Genomic DNA, 18,310 nt, shown 5'->3' with positions numbered 1-18,310 from the left:
CTTGCTACTCACTCATCCACATTCTTATCCACGTTACAGAGGTATTTCATAAATGTCCAACGAAGACCAGCAATATCCATCGTATAAAGTTGTAGTTCTTGGTGAATCATCAGTGGGGAAAACTTCACTAGTTCACAGATTTACCTCGAATCGTTTTGACACTCGAACATCCAACACGATAGGAGCAGCATTTACTAGCAAAGTGTACAGCTCACCAAACAAACCAGACAAGAAAATCAATTTTGAGATATGGGACACGGCGGGACAAGAAAGATACAGATCACTTACACCGATGTATTATAGAAATGCTAAAACAGCTTTAGTCTGTTTTGACATGAACAATATCGAATCTACATTGGAAACAGCTAAATTTTGGATACAACAGCTAGAGTTAAACAACACTTCCTCAGCAGAGAACAAAGTGGACATACGTCTTGTCGGAACGAAGGCAGATTTGCTCAAGGGTGATAAGGCTGCTTTGGAATATCAAGTGCGAGAGTTTATGCTGCAGCACAAGATAATCAGCAAATACGATGAAACAAGCTCAAAGGTCAACGAGGGGATTACCCAATTGTTCACAGATATAGTGGAGAATATTAGCGAGGAGTATATTCGATCCTTTTATGAAAACTTGAATGACGACAATGATATAAGGAATTTGCTAGGTCCAAGGCAGATGTCAAGCTGTTGTTGATTTCCAAGAAAGAAAATTGTAACACTTTGATGGTCCGGTATGTAGATATACAACTTATTGCAATAAACGTATATAGGATGTGACGATAACTTGTTCTGGCTACGCTCTATATGCTTGTTGCTTCTGATAGCATCGGATGGGTGCGTGAGCTACCAACTTTTTATACATCTTTTCTGCCATAATTTTTTCTTATTTCTTTTTGCAAATGACTGACAACCACTCACAAAGCGTAGAGTCAAAAGATTATGGGCACTAAGCGTCAGAGAGATAAAAGCAATAGCAAAGGAGATCGAAAGAGGTTCAGAACGCTGCTTGGTGGAATACCAACTACCAATTCTCTCAAGCGAGAAAACGAATATGGCAAGCTTTCTCATCTTGATGAGGAGTCTGATTCTGAATACGTTTACGATTACAACAGCAGAGGTACATCACCTGAAAAGGAGGTGGTCTTGGTTGACAGTGACGACGAGGGTGAGGCTGAGAACAACAAGTTAAGCAATGGTGAGGACAACCCTAGAGAAAACCAGGACAAGAAAGCAGAGGGAAATGAATTGGCAAATAACCAGGATTTTATTGAATTTGGTTTTCTGTCTTCCGACGAAGAGGAAGATTACGACGGCGATCAAGACAATAAATCAAGCCCTGTAAATGAACTATCGTCGGAACCTAACTCTCTGTTTCCATGGATAAAGGACCACGATCATTCAACTCAAAAGGAGATCGCTGACTGGCTCACAATGGAGATGAAGGACTTTGTCGGTTATATATCACCTTCGAGAGCTGAAATAATTACCCGAAATGATGTCATCAATACCTTAAAGAGGGAAATTTCTTCCTTCTGGCCAGGAACTGAAGTACATGTTTTCGGATCTTGTGCAACTGATTTGTATCTTCCTGGCTCTGATATTGACATGGTAGTGATTTCTAGCACAGGTGACTACGAGAACCGATCTAGACTATATCAATTATCGTCGTTCCTTAGAGCTAAGAATTTGGCCAAGAACGTGGAAGTCATTGCTAGTGCGAAGGTGCCAATTATCAAGTTTGTTGACCCGGTATCAAATCTACCTATTGATATATCATTTGAGCGCACAAATGGTTTAGACGCGGCCAGGCGAATACGGAAGTGGCTTCTTGCGACCCCAGGCTTGCGTGAGTTGGTACTAGTAGTGAAGCAATTCTTGCGGTCCAGAAAACTCAACAATGTTCATGTTGGTGGTCTTGGAGGCTATGCGACAATAATCATGTGCTATCACTTTATGCAATTGCATCCAAAAATCTCAACAAACACCATGAATGCACCGGATAATTTAGGGGTCTTACTCATAGAGTTTTTTGAACTTTATGGTCGCAATTTTTCTTATGATAATCTACTACTTTCCATTGATCTGGAAACACAGTTGCCTCGTTATTTACCAAAGGGGAAACATCCTGCTTTAAATACTGCACGGAATACATTTTCCATTGTGATTCAAGACCCTGCTGATCCAAGTAACAATATAACTCGGTCTTCTTACAATCTTCGGGATTTGAAAAAGGCCTTTGGGGGTGCTTATCAACTTCTTGTTGCTAGATGCTATGAGCTAAATTCAGCTTCCTATAAACAAAGGTTGGGTCAGCTGATTTTAGGGGACATCATCAAATACAAGGGAAAGGAGAGAAATTTCGTTGATGAGAGACATTTGGTTCAAAACGAAGCTCTTATCCAGCATGAGGAAGATGTGGTTTCGCCAGCTGGCTTGGAAATTGATCCACTGGAAGGGAATGATAAATACTACTTTTCTGACATGACAGTAGAAAGTGAAGACGAGTACACCCCGGTGCCAAAGAAGCCGGCATCTACTACACAAAAGCAAACGCCGCTTACGAATAAAGCAAGAGACACGAAAAAGCTAGTGGAATCGTATTTAAGCTTGGAGTCAACGCCTGAAGATCAAGATGAAGTTCTGGATAAACTCAACTCTGCTAATCCAGCAAAAGCAAAACTTCCCAAGAAACCGAGTGTCGACAAAGATTTTAAAAGAGATTACTGGAGACTGAAAGGATTAGATATGTGATTATAGAACATATATAGTACTGTATATTATTTGCACCCAGTATCGCTGCCTATAGTGTATGCTAACACTATGCACAAGGAAACGAAGGTCATTACAAATAAGCTAGATCTGATAGTATTATACTCTTCCAAAATAAGATCCAATGTAATTGTGACATATATCGAAACCTTCAAAATAACCTGAGAAAAGTGAGGCGAATATAGGGACAAGACCTCCAATAGCAAAAGCTCAAGGCTGTATAGCGGCAATGTAGTACTACGACGTAGTGGGCTACTACTTTGAATCTTCGCTTTGTAATCAATCAACGGAATGGCTTCAGGTTCAACTTCTTCCTCTGTTAAATTGAGATGATCGGTTTCATTGTCCTTTTCGTAATGCAAATCCTCTTCTTCATCTTCCTCAAACTTTTTTCCATTAGATTTGTTATTTGGAAGATATAAAGCAAGATCTTCCGTATCTGACATCAGAGTTCTGTTGTTCTCTGCATCCAATCTACCCGTGCTCTTGATAAACCTTTTCCATTTCATATCATTTAGAAATACGAGCACCTCTTTAGTATTCAATCTGGTAATTTCGTCGTCATTCATAGAGAAGCTTGGATCTCCCTTAATCATTACATAAATTAACCACTTAAAGTCAGACATGCACCCATCCATAACCCTTTTTCTCAATTTCAAAGTTTCTTCAAACCATAATCCAAACGATTCATACGTGACACATGCATACCAATTCTGAATTTTCTCCCTTGCAATTTCTGGATCCATCTCGCCATGGATGGCGTTTGCAAAAGGTAATGTTCCAAGACACAAAAAACAAAGTATCAACCCTAAGGAATATATATCACTTTCGTATGAAAATTCATTGATGAGTCGGCTATCGCTTGAGCATAGCCACAATTCAGGAGCAGTGAATTCCAAGGTACCCGTGTTACCTTCCCTTGTGTGCACTCTTTTCTGTCCTGCATTCTTGAGATTGTCAGTAAATTTACCTTCTCCAAAATCAGATACTAAGATCTTTGGCAATTCAAACACTTTCTCGTCAAACAATTCAACCGATTGAAAGTGTTCAGGTATGTCAACAACAAAATATTTCAGTTCTGCTAAGCAATTAGATGGCTTCAAGTCACGATGTAAAATCCCATTCTTGTGCAAGTAGTTTACTCCATTCGCAATGTCATGGAAAAATTTCCAGATTTCAAAGTTAGATAACCATTTCTGTTTCTCCTCTTCTACCTGGCCCAATCTTTGCAACTTTCTTCGTTTCTTTTCCAATATAATTCTTTCGGAATAGCTCATGGTCTCCTCCAAAGGAAAATTTTCTTGAATTATTGCTTCTAAATGCCCACCGTCGCAATATTGCTGTAGTATAAACATGTAGGGTACTTTTTTATAGCCCTTGTGGTCATGCAAACTGGACAGTACAAAGAATGAACTCAGGTCTTCTAATTCGCCTAATTCTAGCCAAACATGATTGTACCGAATCAAATTGTTTTCACCGGCACTTTTTGCAGATAGTTCATATAATATTAGCACTTCGTTCAACACCTGCTCTAGATGTTCGAATTTGTCACCGATACTGATTCTCTTTACAGCATATGTCCCCAAAGCAATATCATTAAACACGTGCTCCACCTTGTATACCTGTGCACGTGCTCCTGATCCCAATGGGTTTTTACCAACCTTTTTGAAGAATTTTTGAAAATACCCTTGATTAAATATTCCTGAAGGAATTCCTTTGGAGCTCTTTCTTTCCTCTTCGGAATACGGTATTTGAGCCAATAATTTGAAGTAGTCTGTTCGCATATATGGCTTCGAGTAGCTACTTATGAAATCGTTTAGCCTGGTTGTGTTGGGAATTGTTTGCGCTCCAACGGAACCTCTTCGATCTGAGTTTCTAGTTTCATATTGGTTCCAAGTAAAACCACAACTGGGACACTTTATAGCGTTTGCGTTTTCAGTAAAGGAAGGGAAACGCTTAGCATCAAACCCCTTTGCTGATGGTCTCTCATCAAATCGAGGATCTGACTTGTCTTCAGTGGAGAGCAATTGAATGGAATTTTGTTCGGTATCATGAAGAATAAGGACGCCATCGCTAGGGTTGTGATACAAAACATCGTTGTTCGGATTATACGGGACAATTGACATTACGTCTGGAAAGTTGAAGTGCCGGTCCTTGAAGCACTTTTGAGTATAGGAGATGATGAAAAGAATGTGATTGTTTCTGATGAAGTGGGATAAACGATTGATTTTCGTTTTTATACAATGCGGAGTTTTAAATATACTACACAAAAACAAAAAGTTTGTTCATAGTTCATATCCATTTTGCGTCTACTGCAATTGCCTTAATTTTATCATGAACTTAAGCAAATTGGACTCTATTTCATACTTTTGGTGAGGTCCGAGGGTACTTAACTCTTGGTCTGATATATCTGATAAATGCTTCACTATCTCTGTAGCTGTTAGCTGTGCAGTATGAGGTGTGTCTTCCATTCTTGATTGAGGGATCACATCCATTTGTTCTTGACTTGTCAGAGTAATCTCTGTCGCTTGTTCACCGTTCGATAGCTCCAAACTCATCTTGTCACATCTGTCGATCAAGTTTTCACTGGTAGGTGTCACCTGGGCAGAATTTTCCTTCTTCAGAATGAGCTCAACAGATTCTGGTTTCTTATTGTCTTCGTTGTTGGTATTCTCTTCTTGGGCAATTTGATGGCTACATAAAGGCAATTGGGAAAAATCAACTAACTCCTGCAAGAAAGTTATATCCATATGTAGATATTTGTTGCAACCCGAGCCCAATATATCAATGAGCAAAAAATCATTGCCCCCTTGTTGGCTTTTAAACCTGAGATACCAATCAAGTAACTGGCAGCATTCAAAAAGTGCAGGCTTTTCAAGCTTAACAATAAAATCAAAAAGACTCCCACTGAGTAGAAACAACTCGCTTGCGAAATCGTTCTTTGTCACAAATGCCAACGTTTGGATTAATGAGGTTTCAAAACGTCGTGAGATAACGCCTGCCACAAAATGATGTATCGACTTGGAGGGTGCATTTCGTAATAATAATAACACGTAATCACAAACGTGCGCCTCCCATTCGTCTATATGTAATGCAGACAAGCTTTTGCAAATTTCACTTGAATTGGGACTTGCTACTATTGATTGAATCACTTTCTTCACAAAGACTTCAAAATTGATCTTGATATGTTTGCAAATGATTCTGTAAAATTTCAAGTCGATTGGATTCAGGACAATGTTAGATTTGTTCAAGAACTCTGTGAGTATTTGAAGGATATCATTGGAGATCAGAGAGGTCTTTAGTATATCAGTAATGAGAACTAAAGCCTTGGTGTGGGTTAAAGATTGTAATATGAGTCTGAAAACAGGGCCCTTTCCTTCTACTGGTAATGAACTTGTGCTTTCAACAATTGGCATGTACACATTGATGTTGCTCTCAAATCCAGGGCGCTCAAGATCGTGATTGATCAACAAGGAAGGATTGAACGTATCGTGTATAGCAACAACAATTCTCAATAATGCCTCCGAGCTGACACTCTGGTTCTTCAATAGCTTTTTCAACAACAATGGTAGATTGTCAATGAAATCGTAAGTCGTAGGTGATATGTTTTGCTCCTTCTTTACAATCAACTTAACTTTGTTCAAAAAGGAAATGAAGAGACTCATCTTCTGTTCAAATTTAATAGAATCAAGCTGAAATAGTAATATCACAGACTCCATAACTTTGTCAAAATGAATGTGCACAAATCTCGCCGGAAGTGGGTTCATTTGATCTAATTTTATGGGCTCGTTGGATAATATGCGTACTTCGTTGAATTCTGCCTCTGGGTGGGGTGCTGAGTTCCTTAGAAGTGAAGTCAATACTTCAAAAGCTAGGTGGTTTGTGTATGAGCCCACTTCCTGTTTGAGATATAAATTGTTGAATATTGGTTGGATGACTTTGTCCCATAAAATTGGCAAATATTTGGTCCACAGTTTAAGAATTTCTGGGCCAAGGATGGCAAAGATATAGGTTAAGAAAGTACTGTGAATTGAATTGCTTACCTCCTTTGACAAGCCTTCAGTTGGAAGGTTATTAAAAGCAAGTGTAAGGATTGTCACCTTTGACTTTAATGTATTTATATCCACTCGGTTCTGATCCCCACCACGTGGCGAGCGAATACAGTCAATCGCCTTGCGGAACCCAACTAGTCCGTTCTTGCATAAATTGAAGCATACGGCTCTCCAGCAAAACAAAGACAGAGCTGTCGCTTCTGGTCCCAAACTGAAACAATAACTTGGCACATTGAGCCACAAATTTATGTCAGTCCATTTGTCAAACTGCTCTGCACCCACCAAAAGTGTCAAAGCCATCCACATATCCATGGCTAGCTTGTGGTCGACATGAATCAATTCTTCCAACTTACAAACAACAAACTCACTTAGTCTTACACTTTGTAACCGATTCAAGTTTTTCGAGAATTCTGGATCTGATGTAAATGATTTAGCTTTATTCGTTACTGGTGATGACAACTGATTTAGCACAAACGAGTGGACAGGGAGGCTATTCAAGAAGCATTTTGCTGCTTCCAATAAACAATGAACTCCGACACCAAGACATTTCATGTATACCGGATGAATCATATTGCACAAATTTAAAATTAATGGCTCAAACCAGTAGGATATGTTTGAGGCCATAAAGTCGGGAAAGTTTACAATGTAGTTCTTCAAACAAGTAAATCGTTCTGTTACCAAGGATGAACTTGGAAAGCTGTTGACATTAAGCACCCCAAATAGCATTTTCTCAAGAATTGCATGGTTAGAAAACAATTCTTTTCTGCAAGTTGGGCTCAACTTACAGTCCTTGATTATAGATAGGTATGGTGATACAACTGCTTTAGAAATGTTGGGATTGACTAGCATTTCACTAGCATGCTCATATATCCAACTGATATCTTCAATCGTAATAAAGGTATTCAACTCCGGATTAGAAACAAAAGAATTGAGAAGTTTCAAAGCTTGTGTAACAATACGAATTTTGAATGGGTCCCCCTTAGTTGGCGACTCGTTTTCTTTGTTCGATTCGGTATCGAATATCTTTTCCTCAATTTCGATGTCGTTGATAATCTGTTTCACAATGAGGAGTTGTCTTTGCAGCACGTCGTCAGCTTTGTCACCAGCAAAAAGCTGAATTAATGTCGATGTGGGGTTAGCCCTAACAATACAATTCAACGTCGCATAGACTTCGAACCTGCGTGTGAAGTTTCTGTCACTCAATACTGATAAGCATCCTTCCACGAGCATTGGCAAGCTCTCAGAGCCCAGAGGAAATTGGACTATGGTTCCCGGTAGCCAAAATTCTGCATTTTTGGAATTGTCCCAACGTACATTGTTGTTTGGATCCGTGGCCCTATTCAATACATTGATATCACTGGGCTTTAAAATGGAGCGGATAGGTGTATTATTGCATCTCTCTGGTGTGCTCGGTAAGTCTGAAACCAAGTCGTCCGAAAATAAGACAGTTTTTCTTCCTTTTGGGGTACATTTCTGTTTCGTAGGGGTTCCAACTTGTTGGCTACTACCTTGCTTGATTGGGGATGAGTTGAGTTCCACTGACGGTGACTTTTCTCGTACAGACTCGGTTTTTGAGGAATTGGTTTTATTCTTTCTATTGGCTCGCCTCTTTGCACTTATCGGCAGGCTATTTTGTTTCTTCGGAGAGTTTGCTCGTGTTTTCGGGCACCGGGCTGATCGTCTAACAGGTGCCATATTTGATTTAGTGTGAAGAGTGTGATGCTTGGTTGTAGATGTAAGAAATTGCAATTTCTAAAGCCGCGTTAACAAAAAAAAAGAAGGCGATGTCTTTTGGGCGCGTTTGTTACATACCACGCGTCAAAAATCGTATTGCCCCGCGACACCTTAGAGAATCTAGAGAGCTACTACGTGAATTATCAAATTTACGTTTTTATTCATCGGCTTTTTAGCTAGCTCTCTTATACCTAAGCAATTTCCAAGCATACGCCGACCTCCTGTTCTTCAAGTCTTCATTCTCTTCCGTCTCAAGCTCTTTTTCTATTTCACTAAGCTCCGAATTTGCCTTTTCAGAATCAAATTTAGCTGTTTGCTCTAACTTGGCCAAGCCTCTTTCGGTTCGCATTTTCTTTGATACTTGAGGTGTTACATAAGTGTTGAAGCTTCTCTTATTCTTGTATGGATATATTTTTTCAAACTCCTCCTCTCGGTGGTCAAGAACTTCGGGCTGCAAGATCTTATCAACAAAAAAACCTTGATTCTGTTCATCTTTGCCATAAAGCAACCACTTCCACCATATTTTCTCATCAAGACCCAAGTGTATAAACAAGAATGGCAAGGAATGGTCAATTCCCTTCAATAATGAAGGTAAGTCGCTTTTGATTTCCATGTACTTCTTGAGTATACTGATAGCTGGTGAATCTTCCGTAATATGTTTTGTAGCCACCGGTGCGCCAATACTCTTCATAAATTCACTTTTGCTTCCGGGCGATAACTCAGTATAAAAGGCCGATAGTATATAAATCTTCAAAAGATATTGCACTCTGACTTTCGAAAGTTCCAATTGACGATAAATGAACTTGTAGTCTGTATTTTGAGTATCACTAGACTTGGGTTCCTTTTCAAAGCTGGATTCAAGGTAGGATTCAGGCACATATTCGCGGCGTTGATACTTTTGTAATAAATATTCACGCTCTGTTTCACTCTTTGCCTCTATGAAACTAAATTGATCAGGGAGAGGGTTCTTTTCCCTGAACCTCTGCTCTTCCTCCACTAATTGTCCGTAAACCTTGTATAACTTCTCAGTCATTTTGCTAAATTCCAAAAAGTTGTTCCTTTTAATATAATATAACGGATTGTTGAACATTTTTTGAATACTTAAAACATCGCTGATGAAAACATCTTTGGTAACAATGTGAGGAGGAACTGCATTGTGTATGTGAAAGTATTTGTTGAGTCCTGTGTTGTCATCAATTGCAAGTAACTCATTCATAAAAATTCGCACCCTAGATTGAAATTTATCGTTGAGTGTATCTTTCAAAGTGGTGTTGGTTTGCAAGCCCGTAACCAGTGTATTGAATTTATCTGTTAGCGAATTACCAAGCAGAAGAATAGCAATTCTCTCCCCAAAGCTATTTTCGAATAATTGATTTTGGATTGTTGATAGTCTAGCTTCCACATACAGCCAAAAAGACTCAACAAGACTAGTCGAAATTGTGAAAAGTTGATTCAGAACGACTTCTACACAATAGTAGAATGTAGTTTTTGCTGTCTTTTCCACCTCAATTGCGAGCCATAACAAACAGTCTAACGCAAGTGCCAACCTATCTACTAGTTGGCTGTTTTCACTATCGATGTGTTCCTCGATGAGAGACAACAACACTTTCTGAAAGCCGGCATTTAAAATCGTCTCCTTTACTTTAGTAGATACGGCTTCGTTAAACTTCTTTATATCATCTTCCTCCTCGAGACCTTCTGGGGTCTCAAACTTAAACTGTGACTCGTCGAGGGTCAACAACTCCGCTGTTGCATTCTTGTAATCTGAGAACCTGCTTTTATCAAATATTCCATACCCTTCATGGTCCTTCTCCAAAACTGAACTTACGAGCTCCACGAGATGTGCCACCTTCGAATTCAATGCTTGATCCATAGCTTCTGGTAATTGTAGTCCAGTGACATAAAAACTTGGACAAAAAAAAAAAATTTCGAGCCTGAATCGTAGTCTCTCGATTACAACGATGGAGACCATGATTCAAGTAGTATAACTCCAAAGCAGCATCATGTTTCGAAGTCGAGCAGCACTAACACCTTGCATTTCAATGAACCGTTTCAAGTTCTTCATACATCGGTTCTACTGTGATACACCCGAAATCACACAATCAAAAGAGTGGCTACAAACCTTTAATAGCTCACAAATTCCAAGACACTTGTTCAACATTTCCTACAGTAGGTCATCGGGACCTGGAGGGCAAAAAGTGAATAAAACATCCTCAAAGGCTACTGTTGCTTTAAAAGAGGGTCAGTGGCTTCAAAATTCGACATGTTACTGGATCCCTACTCCCATACGTCAACAGCTTTGCGAAAGGCCAATTCGATATGAAACCAAATCCAAAGGGCTATTAATTCAGTGCGATACAAGCAGAAGCAGGGACCAGAATACTGAAGAATGCTTTGCGAGGCTCTTGGAAGAGATCAAGTCTAAGGCTTATTTTCCAGGTGAGGTCAAAGAAGAGGATAAAGCCAAATGGGTTCAGTTGGAAGCCGATTTCAAGGAGCGAAAGAAGTTTCATAAAAAGAAACAGTCTGACAAAAAACGAAACCGTATTAAAAAATTTGATCTATAGAAAAGGATTTACAAACTTGACAATACCTTGGTAGCATCTGACACATCAACTGAAGTATTATCTGGTTCAATAAAAGTTTGTTTGATTTTACCATCTTCAACCAACAAAGCATATCTCTTTGATCTCTCATTTCCAAACACTTTGCTGGCATCAAATAACAAATCAAGTCCTCTTGTAAAATCTCCAGTGCTGTCAGCCAAGAAACGAATTTGGTTGTCATTCTTCAGTAAGCCTTCTCCCCATGCTTTAGTGACGAATGGGTCGTTAACGGCCAATACAAAAATGTTGTCGATGCCTTTGTTTTTGAATTCACTAGCATTGTTGAGATAACCAGGAATATGCTTTTGAGTACATCCAGGGCTGAATGCTCCTGGAACACCTACAAGTAAAGACTTGCCGCTTCCAGTTTCTTTTGCCAAATTGACGTCATTTCCAGGTGAACCTTCAAAAACATTAGTAGAAGGAATTGAGTCACCAACGGCTGCGTAAAATCTATAAGATTGTCTGAAGTAAGTAGCGGATTGTTTAAATGTGGGTCTGATGAGGTGTTGCATTATATCGTTGTATGAAAAGAAAGGGTTGCAGTTAGAAAATGATTGCTGCGAGAAATCCCCTTTATATACGTCGAGAAGCGCCGCATGTTCCCTAATTCAGCAAAGAAAAATTTCTCCCCTCTGAATTTCTTCACTTGACTTGAGATGGCTGCCACAGATAATCAAATGAGTCAAGAGCAGATAACAAGAGATGACGCACTCAAGCTATACACAAGTGCACTAAACTTTAATGTGATTAGCCGATACGATCCTGCAATCAACCAATTGGTTTCTCATTCATCGCATTGTGTCCTTTATAAATTCAACGAGGAATCTGAGGAATGGGTTAAAACCGAATACCAAGGAGCTTTAGCTTTGTATGAAAGAAACGCTCAAAACGACTTTGAAAAGACCTCATCATCTGAATCCCAGCTACAGCAAGAGTTCAAGTATGGTATCATTATATTGAATCGTTCGAACCCGGAATGTTTCTCTTTGGGTATTTTACCAGAGTCTGGGATGGAGGTGGAACTCAACGATAATCTAATTATCATCCGAAGTCTCTCTGGGGAAATATTTGGTTTGTGGTTGTTCAATGAGGAGGAGAGGGACTCATTGTTTAAAACGATACAGTATTTAGTATAATAAATTGCAAGGTGTATACCAAGTCGACTTGTAGAGAATACTGGAGACGCAGTGTGAATGATACCAGCACGATTAAGGGGTTCAGCTGACCCTTTTAAAGGTCTGTAGATGGAAGGAATCATGTAAACTGTCACGTGCTCCTTTGATAATTTTCCAAAGGAAAAGAGGAAAAAAAAAACACACAATTGACCATGATACCACATTGCGGAGCATTAGACAATCTATCGTATCAGTGGTTCTCGAATCAAAAAAAGTATGACCAATTTGGACATTTTTAATGGGACTGGCTCGACAGTAACAGACAATAGGGGACCCTTTAACTCGAATCATACCCAACATGGTGAACTAAATCTTCAAAAGGCTCGGGTCTTACAACAAAAACAACAACAGCAGCAGCAACAACAACAACAACTACAGCTGCTGTTAAAACAAAGAGTCAATCTTCGTAACTACCACTTTGCATCTACCAGTGAAGAAATACTACGAAAATATTCAAAGTATCCAGCGTCATTAAGTTTACATATTTTTGACAATCATTACCGATTTAACAATTCACAAGATTCCCAAATTATACCCAAGTCTTCGCCAATGATCAAAAGTTTCATGAATCATGTATTGAGAGAGGAGATCCCAGTTGAGTTGAGTGAGTTGTTAAAGGATTTCTCCATCAAGTCGTACGATGGTTGTCTCATTTTGCAAGTATATGATCATCGCAATATGATTGAAACATCTAGTTTCAGAGCAAATGCGTCACCATCGAAGGATGGAAAGCCTGTTCCTGTTATTGTATCGAAACCAAGAACGTATCGAGTATTGCTCAAGCCTACACCGCTTTCACTTTATTATGATTTATTGTATCACACCGATTCTGCCTTGACAAAATTCACTGATACCTTATCCTTGCAAATGGAGTCTGAAATTTTGGCATTAACAAATAGGGAATTGGATCTTTCAGTGAAAGTGAATCCATATCATTATGACTACTTGAAGCCTGATCTGGATGACGCAAATGAAAAGGATACTCCTCATAGAGCAGGCGTTGATGTTCCTGTCAGAAAAATTCATCAAGACGAAATGGTTTTGCATAAATCTTCAGAGTATGAGGAGTTGATGTTATTGTTGTCTAATAGCAATAGGCGGTTTGAGGACACGCAGGATAAGAAATTGGTTGTTGTTCCGCCTGCAATCTCAAGTGCGACTACTACCCTGTCCATTACAACACCGCCTACTAAATCAACCAGTAAAGAAAGCTCCGTTGGTGCTGACTCTAAAGGTAAAAAAGGCGAAAAAAGTACCGGCACATCGACCATGCCGACAACTGTTGCTTTGTCACTGAATCCAATCAGGACTTCTGGTCAGTTTATGCGGTTGAGGTTAATTGAGGAGATACGTAAAAGAAGAGAGATTGAAAAGAACCAACAAGAAGCCAAAATACAAGCACAAGCGAATTCTGTGCAAAGTGAAATGTTACCTCAGTCTGGTTCTGTTCCCGCCCCAATTCCTGCTGGGTCTGCGATCGGCTCGGCGAATGTCTCGAACCAGCCTTCGATGGAACCCCAAGTTGGTGGAAAAAGGCAACAAACAAAGTCACAGGCAACCAATAAGCGTGCTCGGAAGGATACTAAACAGAATCAAGCAAGTGGGCCAAACGCACAGCAAGTTAATCAACCAGTCCCTCTTGGTCCGTCAAACTCTCAAATTCCGTTTGCACCATCAAGTTCTAATTCACAAATCCTGACAATGAATAACACGCCTTTAATGAACAACCCGGCTGCACCGCAACAACCGAATATGAGCCAAGTACCAACACCACAACAAATGCCCATGGCTACACCAAACTTGGGACAGGGAACTTTGCCGAATTCATCACATTCACATACTCCCATGGGGGCTGCCCAAAACATGCAGGCATCTCCTGCACCGCCATTGCAGCAACATGCGCCATACCAACCTTCTTTGCAACAACAGCAACATCAGCAAATCTTTCAGGGTTCATTGACTCCTGAGGAGCAGCAAGTGTATAAGCAAATCCAGCTGAAGATGAATGCCTTGGCGTTGATGAGTCAAAGAGGCGTAGCTCCGAACGGTCAGCAGTTGACGCCTCAGCATAAGCAGCAGGCAATGCAGCAGGTTAAGATTTTGCAGCAACAGCTCTTGCAAAAATTTCCTGTTTATTTCCAAAGGTTGAAGCAGTTTCAGCTTTATCAAAAGCAAAAACAGCTACAGCAGCAGCAGCAAAGACAAGCGGCCGGGGTCGCAAATATTGGTGGAAGTGGGAGCCCTAATTTGAATGGACAGTTTAATAATAACATGATGCAACAGCCTCAACAACAACTTCGGCAACAACAGTATTTGAATCAGCTACCACAAGGAATGACACCACTTATGCCTGATGCCCAACCTATGAATGCAGTAGCAACACCCACTCAACCTGGTGCACCAGAACCAAAGAAGAAAAGGGTGTATAGGAAAAAAACTGCAAAATAGGTGATCCTGTATCAAGTCTCGAGCTGGTATCAAAGATATTTCTCTGGAGTCAAATACATAAGCCAATAGAGAGAATTACATGATAACACTTAAACTTAAACATAATATAAACCTTAAACGTAGCTGAAAACAAGCAATAGAAGCATCCACTTCTTAGCCTCTTTGAAACCATAATTAACCCCTCATAAAATATAAAATAAAAAAGAATTCGAAATGAACCAGTATACCCTTAATTTTCTTCCAATGTTGAACCATAAATGCCAAGAGCTGTGATTGTCGCAGCTACATAGAACAATCCCTTGGCCATCTCTTTGAGAACACCTTTCAACTTCGAGTCTTCACTTGCTTGCTTCTTTCGAGGCGGCATGTCAACTTCATTCTCCTCGTCTCCGTCAATGCTGCTTCTTGGCCTTTCTTCTTGCCCATCCTCCACCATATCATGGTATGATCTCTTTTTATTGTCTTGTTCCTTTCTGCTAGGAGGCTGACAAGAATCTTTGTGAAGTGTTTCTCTAGAGCTTCCAGTGTGAATCTCCTCCCGCTCTGATTCACATACATCTGATTGACTGGATAATGTAGACGAGTTTTGCTCACTACCACAATAGCAGTCTTCTGGGTCAGAACATACACATATGGAACCCTCTTTGGAGTCAAACATATCCACGTAGTTGGAGGTGTGGTTTCCGTAATCACAGCACACTGAGCAGGCAGAAGAGCAGTCATCCAAGAGATAGCTTTCATCATCAGGGAGGTAGTCTGAAAAAGACTGGCCATGATCGGGAATACAATCTTCAGCGTCAGAGCAACCGCAAATTGATTCCTCTTCTAAGTAAGTCTCTTCAAATGGATTAGCTGTCGAATGACCGTACTCATTTCCATCCCAGTCTGAGTCCAAATGCGAGTCATCTGACTCGGATTTCAATTTCTCCTCCTCACAGTCCGACCTCACACTTTCAATGTCCACACTACCATCCACTTCAGAGCAAATACTATCATTGTCGTCTTGTGTGTTGTTATAGTATTCACGCAGGTACGATTCGACTGCATTAAGGTCTTTTTCATCCGACGCTTTGTCTGGTAAATCATTAAAGTTAGAAGCTTCCTCGGCAGGATTGATCTCTGCGTCGGAAACTTTGTATGTCATGGCCACTTTTCTTACTGATTCTCTCTCTTCTGTATCCACTTCGTCCTCTTTGCAGTAGGAATATTTTTCGGCACAACTAATTTCATCATTGGAAATCTCATATATGATGTCTGATTCACTTGGCGGTTCATTCTCTTCTGCACTCTCTTCAATGTACGAACCAGAATCACCATCATCCACTTCTTTTTCCAGGCTTCGGATTTGTACTTCCACGTCGACAGGGTGATTTTGCAGAGACTCGTTTTGTTTCCTTGTGGCATTTAAATCACAAATTCCATCAACTTCAACCAATTCAGCATCGGCATTTAAGGAGTCACTGTTCTTAAGATCAGCTTCCAATTCTCCTTCTTTCTTGTTATCATCACCAATTGGTTCACTTGAAGGCGATTTCAGGAAAGAGTGGAAAACTTCCATTTCATCCTTTCCCAATACCAGAGAAACTTCTATAGCTTCAGCAACTGGCAACAGAAACTTTGTTGCCACCTTCGATTCTGTTTCGCCTTCATCGTCACTCTTTTTAGTATTCTCTTCATCGGCAGCTGAAATATTGGTTACTGAATCATCAAGGGTAAAATCACTGTGTACATTGGAATCCGTGGACGTATGTGGAATCAACTTGAGCACGGACTTGTTTATAGAAACGTCAAACTTCATACTAACTTTTGGCAGATCAAACTCAGATAAGGGAATGCTTTTGTGCTCCAAATCAGATTCAAACACTTTAAAAACCTCCCTGATTTTCAGGGATGGTTTGGACAAAATGAACCCAACCGTGTCCTTATCCTTCAAAGGATGTCTGGTATTCCGTTTGATTACGGCTTCGTTGACTATAGTGCCAAAAGTAGAATTTGTGTCTTCTATGGTGAACTCATTGCTGTTGTACCTCACTGTGGCGTGTTGTTTAGACCAGTAGTTTGGATATATTGTTAAATAAATATTCTTTAAATTTCGTTAAATTGGGAACTTTGTAGTCTTCATTATTTTGTTTTAATTGTGCACTCTTGTAAGTTGCCCTCTTTCAATTGTATGAACTAGGACTCCATTTCAGGAATTTACTTAACAGATCGTAAGCTCGATTCTTTTTTGGTAAGCAGCTAGAGGGCATACTTTGGAGTAAACTAGACGTAGGAATGTGTAATGCAATGACAAATTATATCAGGATATCTTTTGAGTTAGTCGTCAACGGACCCTAAAACCATTCTTTTTCAAAGTAAACGCACGTCGGCAATTTATATACACCACAAAGAGTGGACAGAATTCTTTCTAACATTTTCATCTGCTTCTTTGCCAAAAGTAAACCTCGGTATAAGCATCTATTAAGCAAACTATGCCCCCCCTAGGCAGACACCCGATGACCTACCTTTTTCGGTGTTTAAAGTCCGTTTTAAGAAGTGAGACATTCCGTCGGAATTTTCTTCAATAATCTATGCACGATTACTTAAATCAGAAAAATTTTTTTTTATCTTAATTACGAAGAAGCCTTTTCAGTAGCCCTTCAATAGATGACGGTAACTAAAAGAATGATGTTCTATGATGTTCCATATGGCCTTTGTAACCTACAGGAGGTCATTTGAGAAAATGTTTTCATTATCTATTCTAACACAAGAGTACATTTTCATTGACACAAACTGATAAGAGAATTTCTTTTTCTTTGCTAAATCTGAGACATTGCAAAAAAGTTTTTCAATTCTTTTGCCACAGTTTAATCTCTCCCCCAGAGAATATAAATAGGGACAGTTCCCATCCTCACATTCTTTACATTTATCTACATCTTTCTTTTCTTACACTCATATACATATTCCACTACAAAGATGGTTTTAGTACAGGATTTATTACACCCAAATCAAGAAACTGAACAACATACATACAAGTTAAAGAAATTGGTACAAGAACCAAACTCATATTTTATCGATATTAAATGTCCAGGATGTTTCAACATTGCCACTGTTTTCAGTCATGCTCAAACTGCAATTGCTTGTGAGAAATGCTCCAATTTGTTGTGTACTCCAACTGGTGGTAAGGCTAAACTAGCTGAAGGTTCATCATTCAGAAGAAAGTAAGTTATCACGAAGGTTTAGATGACCTAATGATGATTTTTGGCGTTAAATTCATATTCAATTCTTGAATACCCTCCAGTTCCCTATTGAATTTTTTATTGGCTGATTTATGTAGCAGTGGTTGGCCATAGAAAGGAATAGGAATAGGAATAGAGTGGATGGTATTATGATGGATCAGGCTCAAATTTGGACTACAAGGAAAGTATGTGGTAGTATCTTTTCTTGATTTACAGTACTACTGGGCCTAGCTTTCTTGTCTAGATGGATAGTTTGGGAGCACACCTCAAGAAGAACATGAACAAGATGAGGCACGGGTAGCAGC

The 18,310-nt window shown here is 39.6% G+C and overlaps 7 protein-coding genes across 7 annotated transcripts; 4 read left to right on the top strand and 3 right to left on the bottom strand. All coding sequences in view use genetic code 12, as the record gives it.

Moving 5' to 3' along the window:
* Positions 1 to 52: 52 nt before the first annotated feature.
* On the top strand, positions 53 to 2,751 carry I9W82_001008 (non-canonical poly(A) polymerase; the record flags this gene model as incomplete). The annotated part of the gene is made up of 2 exons (XM_067689708.1): positions 53 to 678; positions 975 to 2,751. 2 exons carry the CDS (start codon positions 53 to 55, stop codon positions 2,749 to 2,751), a joined length of 2,403 nt encoding a protein of 800 aa, XP_067551031.1.
* Positions 2,752 to 2,777: 26 nt separating this feature from the next.
* I9W82_001007 (RIF1) lies at positions 2,778 to 10,428 on the bottom strand (the record flags this gene model as incomplete). Its single annotated transcript, XM_067689707.1, has 3 exons — positions 2,778 to 4,842; positions 5,137 to 8,415; positions 8,768 to 10,428. 3 exons carry the CDS (start codon positions 10,426 to 10,428, stop codon positions 2,778 to 2,780), a joined length of 7,005 nt encoding a protein of 2,334 aa, XP_067551030.1.
* Positions 10,429 to 10,597: 169 nt separating this feature from the next.
* Positions 10,598 to 11,122, top strand: I9W82_001006 (uncharacterized protein; the record flags this gene model as incomplete). The annotated part of the gene is made up of 1 exon (XM_067689706.1): positions 10,598 to 11,122. The coding sequence occupies one exon, from the start codon at positions 10,598 to 10,600 to the stop codon at positions 11,120 to 11,122; it is 525 nt and encodes a 174-aa protein (XP_067551029.1).
* An 8-nt stretch (positions 11,123 to 11,130) lies between these two features.
* Positions 11,131 to 11,676, bottom strand: TRP99 (Trp99p; the record flags this gene model as incomplete). Its single annotated transcript, XM_067689705.1, has 1 exon — positions 11,131 to 11,676. One exon carries the CDS (start codon positions 11,674 to 11,676, stop codon positions 11,131 to 11,133), a length of 546 nt encoding a protein of 181 aa, XP_067551028.1.
* A 144-nt stretch (positions 11,677 to 11,820) lies between these two features.
* Positions 11,821 to 14,787, top strand: I9W82_001004 (SPT20; the record flags this gene model as incomplete). Its single annotated transcript, XM_067689704.1, has 2 exons — positions 11,821 to 12,180; positions 12,517 to 14,787. 2 exons carry the CDS (start codon positions 11,821 to 11,823, stop codon positions 14,785 to 14,787), a joined length of 2,631 nt encoding a protein of 876 aa, XP_067551027.1.
* A 229-nt stretch (positions 14,788 to 15,016) lies between these two features.
* Positions 15,017 to 17,244, bottom strand: I9W82_001003 (FHA domain-containing protein; the record flags this gene model as incomplete). Its single annotated transcript, XM_067689703.1, has 2 exons — positions 15,017 to 16,870; positions 17,200 to 17,244. 2 exons carry the CDS (start codon positions 17,242 to 17,244, stop codon positions 15,017 to 15,019), a joined length of 1,899 nt encoding a protein of 632 aa, XP_067551026.1.
* Positions 17,245 to 17,742: 498 nt separating this feature from the next.
* On the top strand, positions 17,743 to 17,991 carry RPS27A (40S ribosomal protein eS27; the record flags this gene model as incomplete). The annotated part of the gene is made up of 1 exon (XM_067689702.1): positions 17,743 to 17,991. One exon carries the CDS (start codon positions 17,743 to 17,745, stop codon positions 17,989 to 17,991), a length of 249 nt encoding a protein of 82 aa, XP_067551025.1.
* Between the last annotated feature and the right edge of the window lie 319 nt (positions 17,992 to 18,310).

This window comes from Candida metapsilosis (assembly GCF_017655625.1).
Source record: "Candida metapsilosis strain BP57 chromosome Unknown scaffold1, whole genome shotgun sequence".
Taxonomy (NCBI): Eukaryota; Fungi; Ascomycota; class Pichiomycetes; order Serinales; family Debaryomycetaceae; genus Lodderomyces; species Lodderomyces metapsilosis.
This window is presented reverse-complemented; position numbering and strand designations above follow the sequence as displayed.